This window comes from Erithacus rubecula, assembly GCF_903797595.1.
Source record: "Erithacus rubecula genome assembly, chromosome: 27".
Taxonomy (NCBI): domain Eukaryota; kingdom Metazoa; phylum Chordata; class Aves; order Passeriformes; family Muscicapidae; genus Erithacus; species Erithacus rubecula.
The window spans coordinates 787,515-808,140 of NC_136679.1; the positions used below are offsets into that span (position 1 = coordinate 787,515).

At 42.6% G+C, this 20,626-nt stretch overlaps 1 protein-coding gene across 1 annotated transcript in view; it reads right to left on the minus strand.

Annotated features, from left to right (window-relative positions):
- TANC2 (tetratricopeptide repeat, ankyrin repeat and coiled-coil containing 2) overlaps nucleotides 1–19,806 on the minus strand; it is a gene marked incomplete at its 5' end in the record, with an annotated part of 105,631 nt that extends 85,825 nt beyond the window's left edge. The window contains 3 exons of the mRNA XM_079327616.1: nucleotides 5,104–5,283; nucleotides 8,476–8,547; nucleotides 19,740–19,806. Of these exons, the coding sequence (XP_079183742.1) occupies nucleotides 5,104–5,283; nucleotides 8,476–8,547; nucleotides 19,740–19,806 (319 nt within the window). The remainder of the gene's footprint in view (nucleotides 1–5,103; nucleotides 5,284–8,475; nucleotides 8,548–19,739) is intronic.
- Between the last annotated feature and the right edge of the window lie 820 nt (nucleotides 19,807–20,626).

Below are 20,626 nucleotides of genomic sequence, written 5' to 3' on the forward strand. Positions count from 1 at the left end.
ATCAAATTTTTTCACGGCACATTCCTTTTACGCATGAGAAATTCTGCACATCTGAGCAAGGAGGCGACAAAGTGAGATTATATAAAACTAATGCAATAACTAAAAGACAAATAAGCAGCAGCAGCATCACTGTGATACCAACTCCCTCCTAGAAATGGCGTCCTTCCCAAGCAGGATCCCTCCCTGCACCTCCACTCTCTGCAGTCAGAGGAGGCTGAGGAATGCCAATCACACCCCCCAGCAAAGAACAAATTGTGCAAATACTCACAGGGCTCTGCTGGCTCTCCCCAAGCCCAGCAGGCAGGCTGGAATTCAGGGCTCCTGCTGCCTGGAGAGGGCTGTGGCACAGATCCTGCTGTGATCCCTCCCTCTCCCCAGCACTGCCTTCATCCTGTCAGCCCCACCTCAGGCTGATGGCACAGGTGACACCTCCTGCTGCCGACGGCAAGCTCTGCTCCCAAAATTCACAAGCGCCGTCTCGCTGCCCCTGAGAGCAGCAGCAGCAGCTGCAGGGATGCTGATGGACACCCAGCCCTGCCTCTCTTCAGCCTTACAGAGCTGCTCTCATTCCTACCAGCACGCTGCAGCAAATGGAGCCTCTGTGCCTCCCCTGGGGGGAAAGGAAAGGTTTCCACAGCTCCTTTTCCGTGGCGCAGCCTAATTTGCTCTTTTCCTGGAGCAAGCTGCTGGAAGAAGAGGGGAATTATGGATCAGCAGAGCCGAGTGACTGACTCATGGATGCTGTCCCCAACATTTCGGAGTAAGCGAGGGGCTGGGATGCAGGACCAGAGCTGATGAATGGTGCAGTGCTGCTGTTGTCATGGCAGCCGAGAGGAAAAGGAAAAAAAGGCAGCACCATAAAAGGAGCTGTGACATGGATTCTGGGAACAATGTACACTAAAATGCTGAAAGCTCTGGGATGCTTTAAAGCTACAGCACCCCCTCGGCTGGGGACAGGTTTCACTGTTCTCATGGAAGGGGTCGGCACAAATTCTGCATCCGCTCCAGACAGGTTTGCAGCAGGAGAGCTGCACCAAAACAGCATTCTACAGTGTGTGCAAATAACTGGAACTGAAATGGCTGGAATAATTAATCAAGGGAAATGGCTGGACACTACTAAGGACCCAAACTAACACCTGTGAGAACAGAGTCCTGCCAGGTACGTGCGGCCCCACACAGGTGAGGAGCTCTGTCCTTACAGAGAGAGGCTGAGACCAGCCAGCAGCACCATCAGGTGGCTGAGAGTCTGAGTGGCACCAGCACAGATCCCCCAGGCCCCCGAGCCAGGAGAACACTCCCAAATGAACCCCCAGCCCAGGCAGGGAAGGTGGCAGAGCCCCAAGGCACACTGAGCTCCAGCAGAGCAGGGAGAGCCACTTCACACACACACCTGCCATCACAAGCTGAGGGCAAGGTTTGTACTCCACGGGCAACACTGGGGAAAAACACATTATTTACCAGAATAACACCAGCTGCTTTTCATTTAATGCATGTGCTCAAACAGCCAATGCACAGGGAGGGAGACACTGGCCACTGTCACACCCAGCACAGCCACAGCAAGGCAGAGCTGGAGCCTGGGCTCAGGGACTGAACCCTGAACTGTCACAAACCCTTCCACTGATGGTTTATTTTATTTTATTGCCAAACACAGAATCTCAGAATGCCCTGGGTTGAAAGGGACATTAAATATCATGCAGCTGTCACTGCTGTGACCATGGGCAGGGACACCTTTCAGTATCCCATGTCACTCCAAGCCCTGTCCAGCCTGGCCTTGGACCCTTCCAGGGATCCAGGGGCAGCCACTGCTCTGGGCACCCTCTGCCAGGGCCTCACCATCACAGAATCACATCACAGAATCATTATTATGGTCGGAAGAGACCTTGAAGATGATCAAAACCAACCATCAACCTTGCACCACAGCCACATTCCATCCACACTAAACCATGCAGTCAGAGCCACACATTTTTTGAGCACTTCCAGGAGCAGTGACTTCACCACTTCCCACATGTGCCAGCACTGACAGCTCCCCCCAGCACTCCCACCTCTGATGCTGCTCCTCATCATCTGTCACGCTCCCACCAGCTGAGCTGCTACAACAGTTTGGAGAGAACAAGGGCAAGCAATCCTTCCTCTGGGCTTAATCCTTCCTCTGGGCTTAATCCTTCCTCTGGGCTTAATCCTTCATCTGGGCTTAATCCTTCCTCTGGGCTTAATCCTTCCTCTGGGCTTAATCCTTCATCTGGGCTTAATCCTTCCTCTGGGCTTAATCCTTCATCTGGGCTTCTCACCACTGATCAAGACTTTTCAAGTAGAGAGATCTGAGCTTTTAAGTCACACAATTACAGTTAACATTAAAGAATATTGAGCCATTTGCTGAAGACACAGGGAAGGGAGATGTGACACTCCTTGTGAACTATTCCAGGAGGGATGGGGAGAAGACAAGTCCCCAGCACCACAAATGACATGGTGATGGTGGCACAGGGAATGTTGTGTGGGAGGTCCCCAGCCCAGATGGGGCTAGAGGGGCTCAGAACCCCAGTGGTGGGTTTGGGTCCTTCTGGCATCACTGGGAAGAGAAACCTCCATCCTGCTCAGCCCTGCTCTCACATCTCTGAAGGATCCAGTGGAAACTGTAAATTCCTTTAGGAAAGAGGCTGCTATTAACTGCCTGAACCCACTGATTTATAGGAATATTCCTACTGATTTTTAAGGATTTTTTTCTTAGGGAAAGTTCCCACATCCCCAAACACAAGGGAGGAACACTCTCAAGAGGGGATTTGCAGTGAAACCTGTTCCCCAGGACCATGTCTCTGAAAACACTGTAGCAACCAATTCACACTGGATAAAGCAGGAATGAGACCTCTGAGAATCCAAATTAAAACATCCAGGGCAGGTTTTTGTTAGAAAAACATGATTTCTTTTCCTAGATTTCTTGCTGATATTCTCCCCTCCTCACTCTCACACACGTGCTCTTTCTAAGAGAATCCCAATGCTTGCAATCTGTCATTCAACAGAAAAAATAGCAATAGCCAAGTACAGTGATGAATAAAATTATCCCTGTGCATATAAATGTACAATATGCAAATGAACACTCCTTCCTGAGGAGGGGGAGGAGGAGGAGGAGTGGGATGCAGCACAGGCCTTTGTGCAAACCCTCTGCACATGGTGGATTCCACAGCAGTGGAATAAAACATGAGATGAGTCTTTCAGCCCAGTATTTCCTTTATTAACCTAATGCACATATTTTTTGGCACCAATTCCCAAAAGCACTTTATACATTCATCCCTAAGCACCCTCCTGGAACCCTCTTTGTCCTCAAGGCAGGTACATAGAGCACCTGCATTATTCTCATCACACTTATGGCTTTGAGTCAGCAGCAACACACCCTTGATATATAAAATATAGAATATTTAAGGCCATTGTTTCAACAGCAGTTGCTCTTTGTGCCACAAGCATGGTAACTTTTAAGTGCTAATTTTATTGCAGACACAAACCAAAATGGTTTTACATCACTTATCCCAGGCTAGGAGGGTGAGGAGTTTTCTTTCTCTCTATTATACATTTTTCACATTATTTTTGTTGGTAAAGCCACTATTACAAAAAAAATTTAATAACACAAACTGAGGTTGAGCATGCTGATTTAAACATGTTTTTAGCCAGTGCTAAACAAGAGGTGACACAGAGAGGAGGGGGAGAGCTGATTACTTATTCTGACTATTACTTCACCCCTTAGAGCCACAGTGATCTTAGTTTTTGTTTTTCTTAATCACCAGACTATGCAGCAGAGTGGAAAACTGCACCCACATGGAATATTTATCACCCTCTGAATCCAGCCAAGTCTTCATACCCAGCAAACCCAGATACCAACATGTGAGTGAGTGATCTTAGCCCCTCTGGGTAGAAAACTCTCATTCTGTGGAATTCCTGAGGCTTTTTTTACCAAAAATGGACATTTTAACTTTTCTGTAGATAAAAAGCTGCCTTGGTTACAAATCAGACAGATGAGGAACTATAAAATATTAAAGTATCATAGAATGATGGGATGATTTGGGGTGGAAAGGACAGGAAAGCCCAGCCCTGCCATGGCAGGGACCCTCCCTCTGTCCCATTGCTCCAATTCCAGTGTCCAGTGTGAGCCTGGGCTCTGCCAGGGATCCAGGGGCAGCTCCCTGCCCACCCTCCCAGCCAGGAATTGCTTCTGTAAATCCAACCTAAACCTCCCTTCTTGCACTCTGAGCCAATCCCCCTCTGTAAATTAGCAGCTGCAACAGCCACTGATGGAATTTCAGGGTTTTTGAGGAACTGGTGATGTGCTCCAAAGAGCAACCCTGCCCACTCATGGAATGGTGACTGTCACACTCAAAATCCCCTCTATCCTTTCCAAGCTCTCCTTTCACCAGAGGCCAGAGGAAACAAAAGACATCAAGTGCATCAAAGCTCCCTTTTGTACCCACAGGTCAGATCATATCTGGTAAAATCTCGTTTCCTCAGCACAACCTCAGGACCCTGGCTGACCATAAAGCTGGGCATAGAATAGTCAGATTTTAGGCAAGAAGCAAGTTTCTCAAAAACCAGCAGAAATACATTTTTTTTCAGGCTTTTGTATGGATGTTGGACTCCAAATGTTTTCAAAAATCACACTACTGTACCAGCTGTAAGTATTCATACCACAGTCCAGACAGGTTAGATAAACAAAATAGTATCTAAAAATGTGCATGAACCAAAAAAATAAACAAATCACTTTGCTATAAAAGTTCATCATTTCTCTGATGTTCTCTTGGCATTCAAAATTTAAGCATCAACTTCATTAAAATCACAGCAATGCCTCAACTGTGCATGAACAGCAACACAAAGCAGAACTAAAACACACTCTGATAGAAATTTCTCAAAAACTGGAGAATATCTGTAAATCAAAGAGACCTTTTTCAGCAAAGAAAGATTTCTCTATCAACACAAAAATCCAATCCATCCCCGGGTCTGACCGACGCTGCAACAAACAAGGGAATCACTGACACAGAAACCGCTCACATCTTTTTCTTACAGATTTTTTTTTTTGCACTAACAGACCTTAAAAGCCCCAGTGAACTTTCTTTAAGTCCTTACCAGTTAACTTCTTCACAGGTTGGAGCCGAGCACTGATAGACTGATGTGTGAGTAAGGGGGAGGATGGAAGGGAGCGGGACATGCCCTCCATGATCCGAATGTGCTGCATACCTTCGGTCACTGCGAGCGGCGCGATGCCGTACTCGGCCTCAAAAGCACAGTCGTTCTCTGTGGAGGTGCCTGGTGTGGAGAGGAAAACAAAGATTCATTGCTTAGAATGCAAGGGAAAGAATTCTGATTCCATCGCTCCAAAAGGGTTGGATGGGGGGGAGCCCTGGGTGGGGTTCACTTGTCAACTGCTCCTTCCCTTAATGCGTGCGACTTCCCTTGAAGGAATTCCAAAGAGCATCTCACCACCCCTCTCTCCAACATGAGCAGCAGAAACATGAAGAAAAATTTCTTTCAGTGTTCTTATTTCTTTCAGTGCTCTTATTTTCTCTCAGTGTTCTTATTTCTTTCAGTGCTCTTATTTCTTTCAGAGTCTTAGAGTCACCGGTTTTCAATATAACGACCATATTGTCAGTTTCTAATAAAAATCCTCCCGGCTAAATTAAATTTCAATAGGAGGATCTTTAGCCTAAAAAAATCTGCAGAAATAAAATGAAGAACAAACGTCTCTAAAAACAGCCACCAGCTCCAAGTCTCCTGAGAGACACACAAAGCAAATGTGAGGGTCACTGCAGATCCACAGTGAAATACATGGAATAGCATGAGAACAAGTGAAGACAGAACAATTAAAGGACTTGTTGCTAATTGTAACCCATCTCAATGACCAGTGAAGGGAAGGTGCTGCAGATCAGCAAGAGTCAGGAGCCAGAGGGCTCTTCCTCCCATTAGCTGCAGGTACAGGAACCCTGGGATCAAGGACACCTGGATCTCCACTGTCAGTAAGATGAACAACCTAACTCACACAACTAATAATCCACATGCAAAACCAACCCAAACATTAATACATCACTAATTGTTCATTAATATTTCACCAGACTTGGATCACACTGTTACAAGATGGATTTTAGTTCCTGTTGATGTTTTCCCTCCATTCCTCATTGGATTTCCACTGGATAGCTGTGTTGCTCTCAATGGCTTGTGAGAGTTTGTTTAAAAGAGAAAATGTTTGCAGTAAGGGAGATGGACCAGAGTGGAAATAAGACAGAGTGCATGGTACTTCAGAGAAGGTGATGGATATCCAAAGTACAATGTGAACAATGCAACATATTTGTGCATTTCACTGGTTATTATGGTGTAAGTTCCCATTGTCTTTGATCAATCTACTCAAAATCAAAGGAAGTATCTTATATAGAAATAAAATAATTATAGGTAGGCAAAGCTTTCCCTCCTAAAATTCAAATGCTTTACAATGAAACAGTAAACTCATGAAACATCCACAAGGTACCATATTCATTCCACACGTATCAAAACTTCTCTCTCCTCCTTGGCAGAGTAAATAAACACACAAACAAAACCCCTGAAACAGTCTGAAATTTCTTCTCATCAGAAAGAATATTTGGCTTATCAAACCCCAGAATTAGGGCTCATTGATGGCTGAACTGGAACTTTAACTGTTTGCTTATCTAATATATGTAAATAAAATGTTTCTGCAAAGTGCACATTTGAACTAATAAACTATTTCCTGGAGTTTTACAAGACTATCACATCATCAATCAGGTTGGAAAGACCTTTAAGATCATCAAGCCCAACCATCAGCCCAGCATCACCACTCAGCCATTCCTTAAAGGTGCTTCCTCTTGTCCTGGCTTTGAAGACACTTGAGCATCAGACACAGAAATGTGGAAGGTCAGACAGCAGGAAAACAACTGCCCCATTTCAGCTGGATGCTTTATCCAAGGATAATCAACTTCCTTAAGCCACCACCATGAAAAACACCCATTAGCACAGATTTCAAGTGATGGATACAGAGCTGGGAAAAGTTAGAGAAAATGAGACATCTCCTTCCATGCTACAGAAATCCTCCTCTACAACTGCATTCACTGATGCAAATGGAAATATTTAGCTCAGAAGCTTGCTGCTCCAACAACTTGGAAGCTTTTTTTACTTTTTCCCCTTCTATTCCCTCTCACATTGAAACTTCTTGCTAGTTACTACAGTTCCTTCAGTCACAGTCACCAAAGTGAAGAGGTACAGATTGGTGATTTTTGGGCAAGGATTTGCTAAACAAAATAAATCCCTCTTACTCTGCCAAAACCCATGCCTTTGCCACAGCAGCAGAGATCCAGAATAGATGGGTTGAAAGAGAACTGAAAGAACAGAACTGCTCCCTGTACACAACTGGGACATGTGCAGCTGTAAATTCCCTAGCTCCTTCCTAATTTTACTTTAAAAGAATAAAATTTAAAATAATAAATTTAAATACAGTAATTGAAAGATCCTATGTGAACAGAGCAGTTGACACTTGGGAGCTTCAGGGTTTTAGCTACCAATTCAGATCCCCCTAACTCTGATCACAGCTTCAGTGACTCAAAATCATCTCACCCAGGCAACACTGGAATACTGACAAAAAAAGAACAATTCTCTGGAGAAGATGCCCACATAATAAGTCATTAGAACACCATGACAACAACAGGCTTGAGCCTAAATGAAATGAAAATTATTGTTGTAATCCCAAAGAGAGAATAAGTCAATGTGCATGGAACCTACTAGAACCGTACTTCCAAAAAATGCTGCTCAAAGTCTCAATGTGTGAGCATACAGCATTTTTACAACCCCCACAAATGAGAAAATGTTTAAAACTAAGTAAAGCTGCTTCAAAGGACACATAAGCCAGCACAGATCTCAGACCTGCTGCTGTCAGGGACAGAAATCCCCATTACAGGGCTCTGTGAGGTGTTAACCAACCACCAAACCTACTCTGAGTGATGGATACTCAACAAAAGAGTCTGTTGGGTTGTTATTTAAAGAACATAAACCTGGTTTTAATAATTTCTTCCTGGGACCTTTTGTGCTCTTGCTGTGGGATGAAACAAACCAAAGCAGAAGATGCAATGTGGGACTGTCCATCTCCAGATGGGACACAGATCCTTCTCCACTGCATCCCAGGGCTTGAGGAAGGATAACTTGGTCATGGTGAACCTGCCAGGTCCCCCTGTGACATCAGGGGAAGGCAAGCAGAAAATTGGGAAGCAAATGCAGGCTGGGGCTGGTGTGTGCTGGAGAATCCCAGCAGCAGCTCCAGCAGCAGAACACTGTGTCCCTCTGGAAGCAGCAGCAGCTCCTCCTGTGCCGGGCCAGGGATGGGGCTGAGCTCCTTCAGCACTTTGTGTGACAACAACCAGGGGTACAAAGGAGAGCACAGCAGGTGGGAGGTACCAAAGGTGAACAGGAGGTGGCTGTGAGGAGAACAAGAGTCACGTTTACCTGGCCCAGCTCGGCTCTGGCGGGACTCCACACTGGCCTGTCTTCGCTCTGCCGCCTCCTCGCTGCCTCCATCTGCACAAAAACCACAACAGCACAGCTGCAACATCACAGGGCACAGCTCAGGCACAGGCAGCTCCTCCAGGCCCATCACCTGGCTCAGGGGAGCAGCAGGATAAAGGTTCCCTCTGGCAGAGTGGAACTGGGCAAAGTGCTGCTCCTGCCACCTCTGCCCCAGCTCACTCCAAGGAAATCCATGAGCTCCTCAGGACAGAAGGGTTTTGCTTGTTCCTGTTGATCCCACTAAAAACCAAACTGTGCATCTTCATAGAGTTCCTTCAATTTGGAATGTTATATAAAAAAAAAATTAAAAAAGAGATCCAGGGAAAAAAATGAAATATGAAATTTGAAGTGGTGTCCCTTTAAAATTATTTGTCTGCTAAAAAACAGGAAGGCTGGGAAGAACAAAACTGCTTATTACATCCTCTTGAAACTGTTTAGGAAAGCAGCTACAGCCAACAAATCCCAAATCTATCTGGGTAAATGCAAAGTGGGACATTGTGTACAATATTATACAATTAATTACAGGCTGCTCTTCATTGATCAACTGACCAGATTAGGAACAATAGATACACCCATAATCCAGATGCTTTAGCACATGGAGTCTCTGGCACCTGAGAGCAAAAAGAAGCCCAGCTCTGGAGATTGGGGAAAAGTAAACCCAGGGATTTCAAATGCAGGCTCTATTTCAGCAGCTCTTAGCCCTTAGAGCAGGGGAAGCTTTTAAAATCTCTAAAAATAGTTTTGAAATAACTGACTTCTTAAATAGCTGTTTAAAAACTCGATAGTCTGTTTAGCATTGATGCGTTTTGATGATACTAAAAGCAACTGCATTTTGATATATTTATATCTCTGGATGGCTCTATAGAATCTAGGAGGGGCTGGTTACACCATAATTTAACTTTATCAACTCCTGCTACACATGAGTTATGTCTGACTTGATGGGAGGTTGTAAATTGCAGCACAAGAGCAGAACTAAAATTTGGACAGAAAATTTCAGTCCACCCCCATTCCCAAAAAGAGAAGAACCACAGCCCAGGCTGGGAGAGGTTTTCTGTTCCCCTTCCCTTGCTGAAATGCTCCCAGCCCTCAGTGTTGCTGAAGCAATGCTCAGGCACCTTGAACTCATGCCAGACAGGGCAATTCTCTCACTCTGCATCCTCCCCTGCTCACACAGCAGCATGTGAAGGTCACCTGGCCACAGCAGCCAGAATCCTGATTTTAAATGAGCTGCACCTACCCCAAACCATCAGCTGCCAAGTGCCAGGGAGGCCACAACACCTGCCCAGTTCCCTTTTACATTCTGCTTGCCAGAAGGATGTCACACTGCAAACACAGCCCCAAATTCATCCAAATGAGCTTTTATTAGCACAGAGATTCCCTCTTGGAATTAGCTGCACTGAACCTTCCTAAGGTCAAGGGCACTAACAGAGCCCAGAGTATTTTTGACAGTAACACCCATTGTTGGTTTGGCCATGGCTGTGCACATGGATATCATCATCATCATCATCATCATCATCATCATCATCATCATCATCATCATCAATCATCATCCCTAACAAATCTCCACAGACAGCCTCTATCTAAGTCATGGAGAAAACAAAAACCCTTCTGAGCTGTGAACATCAATCCAAATCCAAAATAACTGTAAGGACTAAACATTTCAAAAGACAAGAAAGTCCCAGTACTAAAATCAGGAGTAAAGCCCTGTACTTATCCAAAGACACATGATCATCAGCAAGACAAACTCCCTCCCTGAAAGTTTCATCATTCTTCCAAGTTTTTGACACCAAGCTTGGTGGGAGGAACTGGATGAGCTTTAAGGTCCCTTCCAACCCAAACCATCCTGAGATCTCTGATTATTCTATGAATCAACCTCCCTGCTCATGTGGAAAGACAACATCCAGGTGTGTCAAACCCAGCCCTGAGAACAGGCCATGGCAAAGTCAGGGTCTGGGGGTCCTGCTCCCCAAAATGCTCCAACACTCAATGGAGTGACACAAAATGTCACAGCCATTGGGCTGGAGAACAGAAACAGGAGTCAGGAGTCTGGGATGGATCTCTCTGCAAGTTATACAACATATTAAGGGGGAAAGAAAGCTCACAGTAAATTAATTTCCAAAATGCACTTAGCGAGTGGGAAAGGAAAAAATAAATCAAATGAGTCAGCAGATATTAAATCTCCAGTCAGCAAACAACTGCTGCTGCATTTGGTACTGGCTGCAGCAAAGGTGGAGCTTTGGGGAAATTGAGGATGGAAAGGAACAGCCACAGTTAAGAGCTCAATAACTGAACTATTTAATTCTTTTTCTCTTCACTACAAATCAAAACATTAAGCACAATCTGCTCCCAGCAGTGGAGGAGCAGGGAACAATACCACAGGGAATTATGAAGTTACCTCACTGTACATGCAAAAAAGGGCTGATTACTGTTTCCAAGGGAATATTAATTCTCACTTTTTTTGAACTTCCAAGTGCTTGTATTTACATTCACCTCTGTGTGGGCACTGGGACTCTGTCATTGCAGTAACAATCCTGGTTATTTTATTTATGCATGATTTTAGGTAGTTGTTGGTATTTGCTTTAGCAATAGCTGCTGTTTATAGACATGACCTACTATTCAAACAACATCTGTGGACAGCATCACTCCTGACATTCAATCAACTCAGCTGCTGTAACCACTGCCAGCGTGCTGAAACACCCAAGTTATTGACAAATCCTTCAATGCAACAGCTAAAATAGGTCACCAGAAGTAAATTGGTTGTGAAATCATTGCTAGAGAACACAGCTATCCATGTTAATTTCAAATGAAGTTCAGCACACACTGAGATGAACCCGTCTAAGGAGCTTTACAGGAGTTGTCAGGCAAAAGAGAAAATAGTCAAATGCCACAAGGGAAGTGAATAATACTGTAAATATTGACTCAGTAATTCATATTCTCTTGCATCTCATTTGAAAGGCAGAAAAACTTCTAAAACTTTTCAAAAAAGTGTTAAGAAAATCCATTAATTATTAAATACTATTTTAGCTTTTGAAAGCTGCTGTCTCATCAGTGCCCAGCATCTGTCCAACTGGTCAGAAACCTGACAAGGCTTCTGAATGCCTGATTCCATGGCAAGAACAGAGCAAACAGTCATGGCTATTAACTCCCTCTCTCAGTTACAAAGAGATGAAGGGATCTAAAAGATGTGATTAGTCACAGGATCAGCAGAGCAGCCTCTCCTGAGAAACACTCCTGCTTCCTCTTCTCCCCTCATCCCCATTCCACCAGTTCTCCATTCAAACCAATGACACAACAAATCCTGCCCAGTACACACAGCTGGATTTTTTGAACCGACTGCTCTGACAGGGAAAGAAAATCTCAAGGTTTCAGCATTTCTAAACAAATCCCCTGCACAAAGCACCACAACCCTGCAAACAGGAGCTGGATGCATCAGCACCAGCACATCTGATGTCAGTAAATCCCACAGCACCTCCTGCCACTATTCTCCTTAAAACAAACATAACAACCTTCATACAAAATCAAGTGCCAGCAGCCCAATATTTCTGCTTTCCTATTTAATGAAAAGACCTTTAAAGCACACACAGTTCCTACAGGTCTCTCAGGATCTCTGATCTGACAAAGCAATTTTGAAGGCAGCAGAATCCCAGGGCGGATGAGGCTGCTGGGGAATCTGCAGCAGGAACCCACTGCACTGGATGTGCTGCTGCTCTCACAGCAACTGCCACAGCACACTCCACTGATAAATCCATAGTTTAGATCCATATAGTATCAAAAGTGTATCTGGAGAAGGTGCAACACTCACAGACAGGCAGTCAAGCTGTCAGGCACGGATCCGACCGAGCCCAGCATCCCTGCAGAGCCATCCCTGCACACACAGCACGGCGTCTGGAGAGCTGCTCCCAAAACTCAGACAGGGGGAAAAGCCTCAGAATAAAGAAATCAAAGAGCTCCAGGGGCTGGAGGCTGCAGGAGGAGGCTGGAGCTGCTGGCACTGCTGCTGCAGGAGCTGCTGCTGAGCCCGACCCGCAGGAGAGGGAGCTGCAAATCTTGTTCTCAGCATTCCCCACGGATCCAGCCTGGCAAGAAATGACACATGATCCTCCTGCTGCTCCCCGGGCTGAGATGGGCTGAGATGATTTATTCTATTATTAAACTATTATTATTATTATTATTATGTCTATTAGTATTGTTGTTATGGTTAGAAATAGCATTAGTGCTATGATTAAAATCAGTATGATGTGAATTATTATGATAACAAAAAATGTTAGAGAACTGCATTAAATTAGTAATAGAATAAAACATCTACCTCCATGAAAATGACTCCCTGGTGGGAGTGTCAGGGTGCAGGGGAGAGATGCAGGAATGGCTGAGGGTGAAATACTTTTACTGAAGGAACTATAGCACAGACCTGAGTTATTAATCACCTTATCATTAAATTCCAGCTCCCCAATCACTTCCCAACATGTTGAATCCTTTAGCACAGAATCAGGAGGGTTGGAAAAAACCTTCCAGATCATCAAGTCCAGTCTGTGATTGATCCCCACCTTTTTAATAAACCAGAGCACTGAATGCCACAGCTGGTTGCTCCTTGGATGCCTCCAGCCCCTTCCAAGGTTTTAGAACCTTTTCTGTGCAGAAATTCCTGCTCTGTCCACCCTGAACCTCCTGCCAGGGAGTTGTGCAGAGACAGAAATTCCCCCTGAGCCTCCTTTTCTCCTGGGTGAGCTTTGAGCTCCCTTGCCAACCCAAACCACTCTGCAATTCAGTGATAAATGGACTCAAAATGTAAAGGTCCATTGGTTTCTTGTGGGATATCCTACATTAATTCCCCATATTGCTTATTAGTTACAAAAATCCACAGAAAAAATTCCCAAAAACAACAAAACAACAAAAAAACCAACACAGTGGTCAGAAGTCAAAAGACTTCTTAGAGGGACTATAGATTAAAAAAAATTCTTTGCCTCTGCAAGTACATTTGTGTTTATTTTTATTGCATCAGTACTTGGAAATCTGAAGTTGATGTCCTACAGTGTTGGCAGCTTGTACAAAAAACACAGCAAGAAAACACCCTTGTCATAATAAATTTATTAACTGAAGTCCTATTCCTACAAGAGACACTGTCAGCATTCCTCCCAGGAATTTCAGACACAAGTACAAATGGGATTTCTCCCTGGCACATAGAGGAAATCAGAAATCATCTACACCAACATCTGAGTTATTCCAGAGCAGAGTGAATCCTAAATAAATTCAGATATCAGTGATATAGATCTGTACCTTCATCATCTCAGAAGCTGTTACCTGTCACTGGCAAATGCAGGTACTTCTAATCTGGGGTAATTTCATACAGAAAAAGTGGCATCCTTGTTTCTATTAGCATCAAGTGACTCTTTTATCCACCTATACTGAGTATGTAAATCAAACCCAACAATCCTTCCTTTTTTTTTTTTTTTATTTTGATGTGGGAAGACGACTTCATGACAAAAGAGTAAAAAATTGGGTAGCTAATAATATTTGGAAATTATACAGTGTATTTCATTCATTAATTTTAAAACTACCATAACTATGTCACTAAAATACAAACAATGATAGAGCTGGATGGAGCTTCCCATGTCACATTAGGGAAAAACAAATGCCATCAATGAGCCCACAGGACATCATGATGTCCCAACAAGGACACCAATATTGCCCCCAGGTGTCTCCTGCTCAGAAACCCCCTGTGAACTCTGCACCTTCCACTGTGACCAAACAAGCCTTTCCTGTTTAGTTTAAATGTGGGTTTAGAAAATACAGGAGCAAAAGCTCAGAGTCAACATTTGGTACCTTTCTGCAACTGAATATGAATGTGTTGTGCCATTTCATAAGGGAAACACTTGTCTTAGGAAGAAAATTCAGAAAACTGGCTTGAATTAATGAGCAAATTATTATGTAAAGGCTTGTTTCACTGTCATTATGTACTTGTGAAGTGGCCACTGTTTCATTTGATTTTTGTCTCTCTGGGGCCCAATTGTCTTGAGTGTTTCCAGGTGCAGCTCCCACCCTTTCCCTGCCCCAGCTCTCCCAGGGCAGGCACCCAGAGCACAGTTCCCCTGAATTATTCTCCTTCAGAGAATAACAAGTTCTGTTTTCACCACCTCCCATCCATTTGAAGGGATGATCTGCTCTCTGAGTATGTCAAGAAAAGAGATAAATGGTGCTGGTTGTACAAAGAGCAACAGCAGTGCAAACAGCTCATGGAAGGAAGGACAGGGCTGTGTCTTGGGCACACACAAAGTTCTTTTGAAAAAAGAGACAAGAAATAGCTGGATTTTCCCTTGTAAGGTGTGATTTGGCTTGTAATCTGCAGGGCAACTTTCACAGACACTTCCTAACTCAGGGTCTGTTATCACCACAGAGGACTAAGGCAGCTGTGATATTTAGACACCCAGAATTCCATTTTTTTTTTTACATTTTAGCACTGGGATCTCCTGAAGCTTTTCTAGGTGTCCATACTGAATAACACAGCATTGCTGGAAACTTTGAAACATGGTTTGTTCATGGAACATAGTAATTAAAAGAACAGATGCAGTTCAAAACTCCAATTTCTAAATTAACAAGGTATAAACACCACTGAGAATACTTTCCACTGCTTTTTATGCCTTTGAATAAAATAGTGTTGGCAGCTCAATGATTAGAGAATTTCATCATGAACAATGTCAAGGAATAACTTAAAAAAGAGTAAATGGATGACTCAATCATACAAATCAGATAAGAACAATATGATGAAATAATCATTTAAATGCACTATTAACTCTTGTGGTATCAGGGAAAGAAAGTGGTTTAACAGAAGCTGAAAGCAGACTATATTTAGTATACAATTAAACTGAGTCATTTGAAATAGTAACAGAAAAACCCTCACACACATAAATTAAAAGCCTCTTTTTAAATCTGTATGTTGGAATAGTGAGATAATCCATGATCTTTATTTCTTACTCTAAGAATAGTCCAAAGGTCCAGTTCAACAGATTAGTTTTGTCTCAGAGAAGTGATGGCTGATAATCATTCTGAATTCATCTGAAGAAGATTTTCCAAACCTATTTAGATGACAAACAGTTTGTTCTGCTGAGATATGGACACCTTATCAAAGCTTCTAATAAAATCATGTCTGTAACTTGCTCAGTTTTTTAAAGGTTTTTTTGGATGCTAAGAGAATATGGGTCGGCTGCTACACTGATCTCATCCTCAAAAAGAAAATTATATAAAGGAAAACATAAATCCTTCCACTTCAGAAAGATCTTGCTGCAAAAATTTCCACAATTCTTTCAAATAGGTCAGTTACAGATTGAAGCTCCAGCAAAAATTATCCATGAGTTATCTAAAAATATATCTGATACTAAAAAAAAAACCAGTCCTCAGACATGCTGAGAGGTGAAGTTTGTGTGAGCAGCACAAGAGGCTGAGGAGGTGAAACTCCTGGAAAGGTGCAGCTTCAAAGTCAACCCTCTCCCAAAGCAAAGATGATTTTTCCATTAAAAATATTAGTAAGTTATAGACATTTCCTTAAGGAAAAAAAAAAGAAAAAGGAAGAGCAACTGCAAGTCCAAAAAGAGAATTTAATGATGGAATTGCAGAGTTATCCATCCCACCTGGCACAGGCACTTCCTGCAGCCAAGACAAGCAACATTGAATATAAATAATATTTCTCTTTAGGAACTGGGGGAAAATGAGATATGGAAACATCTCATACCTTGGGTGGAGATTTAAGTCAGAGCACATCAAGACTAACAGGGATTAATTTTATCAAGGGGAGTGTGGTGAAAATGGAGCTGGGTAACAGACACTAAGTACAGTTAGATATCTCATTGATTTGTTACTGATTTTCTAGATGAAAATGTTGAATTCACTGAAATAAACGTTATTCTGTCAAAAGATTTGACTGGATTTTTAAACTATTACAGATATACAAATCTTTAAGGCCTTCTCAGGCATTCTGGAGAGGACATTCCACTTTCCTCAATCCATCCAATTGCTATTATTTCCTTTTGAGGCTTGTGTGTATATTCGCCTTGAACACCTTTTTTATGTTGAATAAGACAAGGTCATTTGATGTGGGAAGATGCAGCTTCATCTCCTTTGCACATCAGCACAGGAATGAGGATGAGATTTGATGGAAAACTCCTGCTCCCTCTACTGGCCCAGTAAAGCACCAATATTTCATCACAAATCTGCCAGAAAATGGGAGTGACACCATGAAATTCAAAATATGAGTCCTGTACTTTGTGTTTTGGGGTCCCCACTCCAAAAAACAGCAGGTCCAGGAGCCCCAGGAGAGGCCAGGGGAGCTGGGAAAGGGCCCAGCCTGCAGAAAAGGAGGCTCAGGGGAACCCTCCAGGCTTGGAACATGTTCTTAGAGCTGGTGCTGGCCACATGTGAAAATCTTGTGAATTAGAAGGAAATAAAGACATATTATTCTAATATAGGCTGTTAAAATTCCCTCTGTCACAGTAATGCAGGAGAGAAGCAGCTTCATTGTCCAAACATCTTGTATTTGTCTGGGAAGAGAGTTTGGTACATGAACAAGACACATTTTGATCAAATAAATCAGAATATCAGGAACCAAACAGCACTCCTGTGTACATATAAATCTTCCTGGTATATTGCCTTCTTCAGAAGGAAAACACTGAATTGCATAAATGCAAAACAAGCTTTCAGAAAAGGCCAGTTCATGCTCAAACCAACTCAAGGACAAACATTACTGTGCTCAGACAATTTGACAACATACCCAAGCCTTGTTTAAAAATGGATTTATGAAAAACCAGCCATCTTTGTGGAAGAACTGGATCCAAATTATTATTTGGATGGAATACCTTGAATATGTGGATACAGTCAGTATTCAGGACCACAGCACATGATGGGTCTTTTAATACCTCACTTCTAACACTTCCTTAAATTATCTGACATCTACAGGATCCACCAACTGGATCTCATCACTCAGCAACTTCTTTCAGAAATGAAATCAAAAATGCAATTGTGACCCTTCAACTCTTCTGAGATAAAAGTTATCCTCAGAGTTCCACAGGAGATCAGATAGCTGAGAAAGTGCAGAGAGATCTGGCCAAGCAGCAATGAGACCTTCCCAGAAATGCCTTTGATCTTTGAAAGGCAGGAATGGAGGCAGAAGAGCATTTGACAGGGGCCCTTTCAGTCCTGGAATAAAAATATAAAGTGGCAGGCTCCAAAAAAGCCCTATAAATATCTTGGAAGTGAGAAGTAATTGGGTCTTCTGTGAACCAGCAAAGAAGAAGTTTTTTAAAACCCTGCACCAAAAATATTCTGAATGACAGGCAGGCTCCTGGCCTGTAAGCTCCAGATAAAAAACTTTGCATTTTATAGTTAAGAACAAGCAAGATGCAATTCCCAACTAACTCAGAAGAGAAAAACAGACCCCTTGGGCTAAGGATTACATGCCTTGGACACTCAGATTTTAGAGCACTTGCCTTGTTTTGTGTGTGGGGTGTTTTGTTTGGGTTTTCCCAGGCTGGAGAAACCTGGGGGGGTGAAAGGTGTCCCTGTCCATGGCAGGAGGATGGGACTGGACATTTCAGTTCCACCCCAAACCATTCTAGGATTTATTCAAGAGCATGGGAGAATTCATCACAGAGTGACAAAATGCCTTTTGTGTACTGTTTGGTAAATTCTGTCCTTTTTTATCTGGTTTTAAAGTATCAAATTTGTGGTTCACCAGAACTGCAAAGCAAATAAATACAGCAAGTTTTTCCATGGAAATGTTTACTGATTTTTTTTCCTTACTGTGTTGCAAAGAAATACAGACTTAAATATATTTATCTTTAAAAAAATCTAGGCAGCAATGAATTCATCTAATGTAATGTAAGGATTTGGAAGATTAACAACTATCTGAAAAATTATTATGGAGTGCAGTGATGTTTGCCACTTAGTCATAAGCAATATAACAAACCTGATCATCTCATTTTGCCATTCCCATTCTGTTAAAGCTTCTCAATAAAGCAACTTATTTCAAGGGCAGAATTGCAGTAAATTAAATGCACAGTACAGTCACTAAGCATTAGAGAGAACCTCTTCAATTAAATTCTGTCACACTATTTTTCAATATATGAATATGAAAACCCATCCCCTCTTGTGCTTTGCCCAAAACCAGACTGCAGAATCTTGGTACTTCAGAACTGACATGTTTCATTCACAAAATAAGAAACATGCATTTGCAGAGTTTGGCATATACAAAATCCTTAATATTGCTTCTGGCAGAGAGGTCAGAAGCTCTGCTTCCCCAAATGCAACATGGACACAGCAAGGTACAGAGCAAATAAAACCAAGGGAACAGCCCAATTTCCCACTGCCTTTATCACCCTGTGCCTCCTCATCCTCAGCCCTGGCTTCTCAAAGAACATCCACATGAACATCCATAATATAAACATCCAAATTAACACAGATCCACGAGCACTAATAGACACTGTATATCCCAAAATATTTCAAATGTACTGCCAGATGGTGTTAAAATCCAAAATGAAGGATTTAATTAAAAGATATCCTGCCAACACTCTGTTTTCGGGAAAAAATACAAAAGTTGAATAAAAATATTTTTAAAGCCTATCAATATTTTTGTAATTTTTCATTTTACAATTACAATCTCCCCCAGTCCGTGGATGGAACAGGCCAAGCAACACAAACCAATGCTAACTGTAAACTCCTTCCCTGAGAAGATGGAAATATGAAAATGACATAAATGATGACTAAATTTGGGCAATTTCTCCTTTAATTTCAACTACTCCCATTCCTCACTCTCCCTCCTGTTTATAAATAAAAACTTGAAGGAAATTGCTGCTGCTCTCACAAATTTGGGCTGCAATTAAGCAGGTTTAACTACCACAAGTTATCACAGATACCTCAGAAGAAAAAAAAAAAAAACCTTACTTTCCATAGATGCAATGTGAACCTTGATGCTTGTTTACTACAAGATTATGTACAACTCTTATTTGGTTCTCCCTGCATTTTATTTGATTTTATAAAACCGGATGACGGTTCGCACGCATTTTAAAATACACACGGTCTCACATTAAAATGAAAGCACCTTAAAATGAAGTGTGATGATGTTTGGAGCCTACAAGATGGTGATTAAGAAGAGGAAAGCCCTGCTGGGAGCAGGGCAGTGGCAGGACTGGGTGCAGGGTGCCCTTGCAGCAGTGACTTACCGCTGGATCTGTTCTTGCGGTTTGACTTCCCTCCCGTCAGGAGCATCTTGAGACTGTTCCGAAACATGGTGAGCTGGGCTGGCTGCAAACCCTGCACAAGGCAAACAGCACACACAAAATCATGTCTGCACATCCTGGAGGAGAGGCAAAGGAGCACTGAAAACAAGATCAAATTGATAAAAACTAGTTTGTCAATGCAATTCCTAACAATAAATCCACGTAACGCCTTCCATTCTGCTTGCTTCAGTATCCCGGGTCAAACAAAACACAATCCCAGTGCTGCTGGTAGAGCCAACCTACTCTGTCAAATAATTTATCACACACAGAAGTAGTAAAGACACAGCATTTAGCAAACTGCCTCCATTTCCCATCACCATTAAAGCCAAACCCATCAGAAGGAGCTGAGAAAATCAACCCTGCTGACACCAACCACAATTCCAGATGCTCTGCAGCTCCTGGGCTGCTTGACTGTTCAATTCTCCTGTGAGTTGAGTAAATTGTCATGAGGAGACAAGTCACTCAAACCCACAGTAACTGATGCAAAAAAATCAAACAGAAACATTATCCCTATATTTTCCTTGCTGTGTATGTCTTGGGGGAAAGAAAAAGGTTGTTTTAAGTATTGGTGGAGATGAAAGAGTGTCTGGGATCACCAGGCACACACTGACAGCCTGTGCTGGGGAACAGCTACTTGTTAAAGCATGCAAAGCATCAAAACAGCTACAACAAAAGCAGTTCAAAACAGACCAAAAGAATTGTAAAGACTCTTTGATCAGTACATACAATAAACCACTATTTTCTTTCAATTTACACATGATATCCCCATGGTTACAAGGTAACACGTTCATCTTGTAAAAATAAATAATGAATTTTTTTCCTGTAACAAT